The 8,182-nt window shown below is 29.1% G+C and overlaps 1 protein-coding gene across 1 annotated transcript; it reads left to right on the top strand.

The window, feature by feature from the left end:
• Positions 1–5,863: 5,863 nt before the first annotated feature.
• On the top strand, positions 5,864–7,905 carry LOC18031271 (galactinol synthase 2). The gene is made up of 4 exons (XM_006419236.2): positions 5,864–6,169; positions 6,643–6,963; positions 7,067–7,201; positions 7,678–7,905. The coding sequence occupies exons 1-4, from the start codon at positions 5,864–5,866 to the stop codon at positions 7,903–7,905; spliced, it is 990 nt and encodes a 329-aa protein (XP_006419299.1).
• Positions 7,906–8,182: the final 277 nt, after the last annotated feature.

Here is an 8,182-nt window from a genome sequence, read left to right as displayed (position 1 = left end):
TTTCAATTTTTGTTTTTTTTTTTGGCAGAAATTATTCGAGTTATTAGACTTCAGTAGCAGTACATCGAGTTAGATAGATCTTTACTAGTAGTAAAAATTTGTTAGTATATGTCTTGATGTAATTTTATTGAAGTTGAATTTGAAATTTGCCCTAACAATAGAGATGTCTATTTACCATCGGGATTTGAAGTGATTTTAAAATAATCAAATCCTCAATTTCAATGATAAAATGAGAAGGTGGTAATTACTAAGAAAATATTTGGTTTTTTTATTTGAAATTTGAAAGAGACTGAATTTAGCTGAAGTTTAAATAGGTTTAAATATATATATCTGAATGATATGTTTGTTTTTCTTTTTTTAATATCTGAATATAAGTGTTAAGTTATTTTTTTAAATCTAAAATATAATATTTTGACATGTATAACCTCATAAATATTAAATATGCTTATATTTATTGGTTAAGCATATTACAAGTTATAAATAAATTATTTATTAGTTAAAAAAATTGATAATGTTTACCTTAACAAAGCATGAAAAATAAAATATATATCTAATGCATGTATTTTTTTTACATTAATATATGATACTTATAATGTTATTTTTAGTATATTATATTGATATATTTTCTTGTAATTACATAAGCCAAACAAGAATTGTTTAATCATTTGAATTAAAATTAATGTATTAAAAAAAATTAAAATCTATTATGAAAATAGTAAATATAAATTAAAAAAGATGGACCTATTATAAAACACACTTACCTAAAGTTATATTATATTTAAAATTCCCATTCAAAAAAAAAAAAATTGTTGAATACACTCATATAACCAAAAAAGGGATAAATAAAAAAAATAATAAAGGATAATATGAAATAAATTTATAAGGGTATTAACTAGGGGTGAAGCCAAAAAAAATTTTTTGGTTGGCTAAATTTTTTCTAAGTCCAAATATTATCGCAACTAAGAGCATAAAACTTAATGAAAAGTTCATTAATATATAAGAAAATAAATCGAATTCCAAAAGTAATTCAATTAGAATTAAAAACTACTTAGATTGTGCTTTATGATACTTTCGAGCATTAAATTTATCTATTATCGAATTTGAATCGATAGTGTCTACAATTCTCTTTTCTTGTAGATAATCATACAATTTGATATAAACTCCTTCTCCATCTTATTTCGAAGTGTTGTCTTGATAACCCACTAAACCAGGCCATTTGATTCATCTCCTGAATTTCTTCTTTTCATCCATGGAAATAACTATCTCTAATCTATGATCTATCAATAATCAATTTAAAAATTTGATTGATAGAATTCAATGATTTGACCTAACAATAATTTAATCTTACGGAATAAAATTAGAATAAGAACTAACTACAGTCTTTACTACCTTATAATTAATAAATATATTATAAATGATTAAATAAAAATAAATTTATTTTATATTCTTACCAACAGAAAACGAATAACTGAAGAAGAAGTAGCACGTTAGCACCAAGAACCCAAGGAGCAAATAGAGCAGGTTTTGAAAGAATAAAGTAAACGCTCACTTTTTTTTATACATTAATGGCAAGGTTGTAAATTAAGAGAATGATAAAGTTGTAAATAAAAGAATAGAGTAATGACAATTTTGTAAACTTTGCACAATGGTATTTTTGTAAATTTTTCAAAATTTTAGTAGCATCGCCCCTGGTATTAACGAGAGAGAATAATAAAGTTTCATTAAGATGTTTTGTCATTAAAAAAAAAAAGTCATATACCTTTTTTATTCAGACCTAAACATCTTATAATCAGTTATAAGTGATAGAACAATACTAATGCGAAACCTTGTCATTTAAACCATTTATTACCTACCATACAAAAAATACTATCATTGTCTCTTCAATCTTTATCACTCAATAATTCAGTTGTCTTACCACTATTACTCAATCGCACACAATAAGAAAGCACATCTTTCTCATATGATAATAAATTATTGGTAACAAATTAAAGCTTGTTTCTTTTTCTCCACATTTTACTTTCAAGAAAGATCAAAATCATTTACAAGATTCCAATATATCCGTGTCGAAATATATTGGAATCAAGAATAAAACTGAAAATTGCATTCTCATCAAAAGGTGCAAAAAAGTAAAATAAAAGCCAATTTCTTTTTCTTTTCGGCAATTTTGTGAAGTACATATTATTTCGACTTGCAACTCTTTTATTCATCATCTTCATTGCCACCATCACATTTTTTTCAAAAAAAAAAAAAAATATACACAATACATCTTTATTAAAAGTCTTGAAATATTAAAACTCACTTAATTAGCTAGGGAGATTGTTTGTTTCCCATGTATTGGAATTAATATAAACCACTTATTCTCTTACTATTTTCATAATAGCCAATAATTTACTGTCAACATAATTTTGTAGTATTACTCTTTTTTTCAAATATACTTTTATTCATTTATAAATTCAATCAATCATATCAATGGAAATTAAAATAAAAAATTTAGGTACTAAAAATAAGAAAATATATATTATGGTGTGAATAAAAATCAATAATAAGATTTTTTTTATACTTTCTGTTATTTTTATACATTTTCTTATAATAAATATATATTCTATATTCCTAAGATAAATTATCAAGTAAATGACCCATTTGTCCATATTTTTCTTTAAATTTTTGGTCTTAGGAAGGTTTTTGGATATTATAAAAATTGTAAGGGAGTAAGTGGTTTATATTGATTTCAGTAGAGGAAAATTGACAATATCCTAATTAGTTATTGGGAATGATTACTTGTAATTTGTTATATTAGTTAAAATTCACTTTAGGTGTTTTAGAAGACGTTTTAAAAAAATAACTTAGGGCCAAATTAGTGAAATTACCCCCTATCAAAGCAAATGCTGAGAGGTCAGAAAAAATTTAAGTTACTTTTGGAAATGAGAATCGTTTCTTTAATTTAATACAATCATGTCTTTACAACAATTAATTACTTATACGTACCATCAGCGCTTATCATCTACTTTAAAGATATTGTATTCACGACAACTTAATAATCATGGAATGAATGTTGCATGCACTATACTTACCAAGTTGTCTCCACACTCAATGTAGAATATTAACATAATATTATTAATTACAAACCCTTCAAACCAAGAAGAATTTTTTTTTTTTTTTTTTTTGGTAACCCCTCCCTGTTTCGGGTCTTGATTGAAGTGTTTTTGATGTAATAGTTTGAAATAACAACACCCACCCAGCAGTGCTTTTGTGAGCTGTAGTAAAGGACATGGGTGTGTGTGTGTCCTCTTCTTTTTTCTAAGGATATTACACTTTTGATGTCCTCATCATTTTTGCAAATTAGATATTACACTTCTGATGATTTATCTATATATCCTCAACAATAATGCATGCATTGGATTCAAGCGTATTTATTGTCTAGCATACAGTATTTGAATCGTGTGGAACAATTTCTTCACCAATCTTTTCATTGAATTATACATATAATTTCTCTTCTCGAATGACCTTAAGCAAGCAACTGCGTGCTTTGTAGATTCTGAATGTATATAAATTTACTTTGAAGAATTGTTATGACTTTGATCTTGTACTAATTCAATCAAGTGGCTTGCGTAAAAACTGTTTCTTGCTAATAAAATTTGCTTATTCTTAACTAACTCATCATACTTGATCAACGAGTCCTTTTATCACGTTTAATATTCAAAAGGTCGTGGCAGCTAATTAGCTTAGTCTGTAAAATTTTTTGGGCTGACATCAAAGGTCTAGTGTACTGCACTCACATCGACGGGGTTGAGCTTGGGTTGCCATCAAACAATACTTCAAAGAAAAAAATTCAGATTAAAATTTCAAACGAATTGGATAATAATGATAAAAAAATACAAATTTCAATACACTATAATAATACAAAATTCGTGCATAAGTTTATAAAGTTTAGTTATTATTAACCTATTGCTAGAGCCCCATTCAAAATTAAAAATCATGTTGACATCCACATCTAATCATTTTTTATACTTAAAAATGAAGAAAGATAGTGTAGATGTCTTTGAGATTTTGAAAATTTTGTTTTAATTTTTTTCTGAAAGGATATTTTGTTATAGGGATAAATGCTTAACTAGTACCTATATTTTAAATTGAGTATCCACTTATTTCTCGTGCTTTAAAAATTTTCTCAAGATACCTTGCTGGTAATTATACTACAATCTTACCCTTACTTTTTTTTTACTTATATAATAATACCCTTCCAACATTATTCTTGGAGATATTAGTGAAAAAAATGAATTTATCAAATTGGCCTTAAAAATAAAATAAAAATTAGCTGTTTTTATTTTACTTTTAGGGTTAATTTGGTAAATTGTTTTTTTACATAAAATTATTAGTAACATTGTTGCAAGGTATTAAACTTTGCTTTAAGTTGGCTGGTATTAATTTATTTATAAGTAATAATTAGCAAGATTGTTGTAAGGATATGAAAAATACCAATAGTTTTATACTGATATTTATTTTTAATTTGCTAATAAGTAATTATTGGTTAACTTACTAATTAACTTTTATAGATTAAAAATTAATGTCAAAATTATTATCACAAAAGTATTATTGTAAAATCAAAGAAAAATACTATAAAAGTGTAATATATTCTCCTAGAATTGGCCTGGGGAACAGCTGCGCGGTGGTAGCGCAGCTGCCCCAAACAGGTCTTTAGTATGTGTATCTTAAGGCATTTTTTAAAATATAAGAACTAAACTGACACTTAAGTTAAAATATTGAGATTAAATAAGTATTAAGCACTCTTAAATGCCATGAAAACAACTCTAATGGTTATTCTCTTTTATCGTGTTAAATTATATATATGAAAGATAATAATCAATATCTACAAATAAGCTAATTTTGTAAGTGTATCTTTGTTATACTCAAAACAATGACATAATGTAGAGTATATATTGAATATCTTTAATAAATTAGGAAAAATAATATCGTTAAAAGATTCAAAATATATCTTTGGATAATATATTATTGGATTTACTTATTAAGTTTTATTTTTTTGCCGTTATGGCCTATTATTAAAGAAGGAAATTAGTATAAAAAATCGCACAACATGATCCTAATTACTACTCTTGCAACATGCATGTTTATGGAAACATTTTTTTTTTCTTTTTTGGTTTTAGTTTCCAAACTTATCAAATTTCAGTTAAAATTTTTGTCTCGATCATTTAACCTAACCCTAACCCTAACCCTAACCCTAATTAACATTTCGTCTCCACAGAGAAACGACAAATAACATTGACTGAAGCATACAGATACCGCCACGTGAACCCACCAGAAAGTTTAGTGGTCTCCACAAGAATCAAATGGACACGTGGCATGCATGATTGATGATTCATTCTCAACTTCGCACTATTTGCTTTCAAAAGTAGGGTTTTTTTTCTTTGCATTCGAGATGAGTTATCCAAACCACCGACTACAAAGTTGATAAAGAAATCAAAGAATCCAATAAAAAATCCACCACAGCCGTTGATCAAATAAAAACAGTTAAAGTCCCACGTGTCACCAATCAAGCCATCATCTATGCATACTCTTGAGATCTCTCTAATGTGTCATATGTTCAAACAGGCAGGTGTTACATCTTCAAACAAATGGCCTCAAATAATTTACATGCCACTTTTAGCAAAACAGAATCACAATATTTGCAAAATTAAAAATCCATCCCTACAATTTTAGCTCTTGCCATTCTCACCACCCTTTTCGATGCTTATATAAACCACTCAACTCTTCACACAAAATCCCATCACATTCAAAACAAAAAATTAATATAAAAAAAAAATCCTTCTCGATCACTTCTTGTTTGCTCTTTGTTAGCACTTTTTCCAAGATGTCTTTTGTCGAAATTACAGAGCCAATAATGAACGTGCCAAAGAGGGCATATGTAACATTTTTGGCTGGCAATGGTGACTATGTGAAAGGTGTTGTTGGCTTGGCCAAGGGCTTAAGAAAGGCCAAATCTGAGTACCCTCTTGTAGTTGCTATTTTGCCCGATGTCCCGGAGGATCACCGCCAGATTCTCGAGTCCCAAGGCTGTATTGTCCGGGAAATCGAGCCGGTCTACCCGCCGGAAAACCAAACGGAATTTGCCATGGCTTACTATGTCATCAATTACTCGAAGCTTCGCATTTGGGAGGTAATAATTATAATACTATTAGCTTAATGAAATTTTTATGTTCATGTTATCATCCCATGCAAAATTTGCACGTGGCTTATTTGTAGTGGAACTTATGCCCACGTGTGTGGCAGCATGCATCTTGTAAATAAAGTCGCAACTTGCTAGTGCTTTAATTAGCCAAAAACTATATGTATTCATATATAATTTTTTGCATAAAACTTTTGTCATTTCTCTCTGAAAATGCCCTCTTTGTTTTTGTTTTTTTATTTAACCTAACTTGAGCGCTAATAATATTAAGTTTTATTTTCTACTAAACGATTCAAGATGTTTTGGTCTATTAATTTCTTTTTTTTTTTATATCAGAAATAATTTCATCGAGTTCATATCTATTCGACTGAACCTAGCTATTTACTTCGTGCTCGTTAAATTTAAATTAATTTACACGCAGCTGGTTAATTATTAACAATTATTGGACGAAATTTTGTATGTAGTTTGTGGAGTATGAGAAGATGATATACTTGGATGGTGACATACAAGTGTTTGATAATATCGATCATCTTTTTGATGCACCGGACGGCTACTTTTATGCTGTCATGGACTGTTTCTGTGAGAAAACCTGGAGTAATTCACCGCAATTCAAGATCGGATACTGCCAGCAGTGCCCTGAAAAGGTGCAATGGCCGGTGGAGATGGGCTCGCCGCCGCCTCTTTACTTCAACGCCGGCATGTTTGTGTATGAGCCTAATCTCTTGACCTACCATGATCTTTTGGAGACCGTCAAAGTCACTCCTCCTACTATATTTGCTGAGCAGGTAATTAACTAATAACCCTAACTAATTGATATTTTTATTTTGATCTGGGGTTTTTGAGATTTTAATTTTGTGTTAATTAATTTATTTTGGGATTTGCATGCAGGATTTTCTGAACATGTACTTTAAGGATATTTACAAGCCAATTCCTCCAACATACAATCTTGTTGTGGCTATGCTGTGGCGCCACCTTGAGAATGTAGATGTTGACAAAGTGAAAGTTGTTCACTATTGTGCTGCTGTAAGTATTAGCTAGTTTGTCAATCATTCTTCAATAAATAATAATATCAACAACACCAAAATATATTTAGTTAGGGTTTGTTTTTTAACTGAATTGCTGTTTGCTAATAGCCATCAACAAGTTAATGATTGTTTTAATATTTTGATCGCACCTTTTCAGTAACGGTCACCGTTTTTTTTTTGTTTGTCTTTAACATCATCTTTAAGCTGCTAAATTGAAATAGTATTTGGTACTTATGAAAACGAACCTTAATTAGTGCATGTTTGAGTTTGAACTCTCATGAAATAGAAGCAAGCGATCAGCTGTCATGCTACTACTTGTTCTCGGCATAATTAATAAAATTACCAACGGCAGTTAGTGTTTGTTTTTCAACATCCTTATGGTTTGTCTCCAAAGCACAACAATTACAAATTGACATGCCCTTGTCAATAAACAAACACTAATATTGTGAGATTATGATAATATTGAATTTACAGGGATCCAAGCCATGGAGGTTCACGGGAAAAGAAGAGAACATGGACAGGACAGACATCAAATTGCTTGTCAAGAAATGGTGGGATATTTATGAAGATGAGTCTCTTGATTACAAGAATTTCATTGTGCCGGCGACGACAAACAGTGAAAAGATAGGGTCCCTTTTCGTCACTGCTCTGAGTGAAGATGGTGTTGTTGTTCAACAAAGAAATGCCCCATCTGCTGCCTAGATCAATAATATTATGTCAATGTAATATAGTATATACTTGTTAGCTAAGGCTCTATATATGTTTTGTGTTTGATGTGTAATGGAATAAAAATAAAGCAATATTAATAACTTGGTTTTTGCTTTACTTTATTAATGGTTTTTACATTTTTTTTTCAGATTCTTGTTACATTTTTATGTGGTTGAGTTTTGATTTTCTTGGGAAAGTGAGTTTGGATTTTTGGGAAAGTGAGTTTGGATTTTTGGAAAATCATACATGATACCGTGAAACGTAACGAATA

The sequence above is a fragment of the Citrus clementina genome, unplaced genomic scaffold (genome assembly GCF_000493195.1).
Source record: "Citrus clementina cultivar Clemenules unplaced genomic scaffold, Citrus_clementina_v1.0 scaffold_9, whole genome shotgun sequence".
In the NCBI taxonomy this organism is placed as follows: Eukaryota; Viridiplantae; Streptophyta; class Magnoliopsida; order Sapindales; family Rutaceae; genus Citrus; species Citrus x clementina.
The sequence above is the reverse complement of the archived record's forward strand: the minus strand, read 5'-3'. Positions and strand labels throughout refer to the sequence as shown.

Bases quoted from the DNA above. Each gene is read 5' to 3' on its own strand.
- LOC18031271 (XM_006419236.2), top strand. From the start codon at position 5,864: ATGTCTTTTGTCGAAATTACAGAGCCAATAATGAACGTGCCAAAGAGG. The intron at 6,170-6,642 runs GTAATAATTATA...TTTTGTATGTAG, and splicing joins CGAAGCTTCGCATTTGGGAG to TTTGTGGAGTATGAGAAGAT. The intron at 6,964-7,066 runs GTAATTAACTAA...ATTTGCATGCAG, and splicing joins CTACTATATTTGCTGAGCAG to GATTTTCTGAACATGTACTT.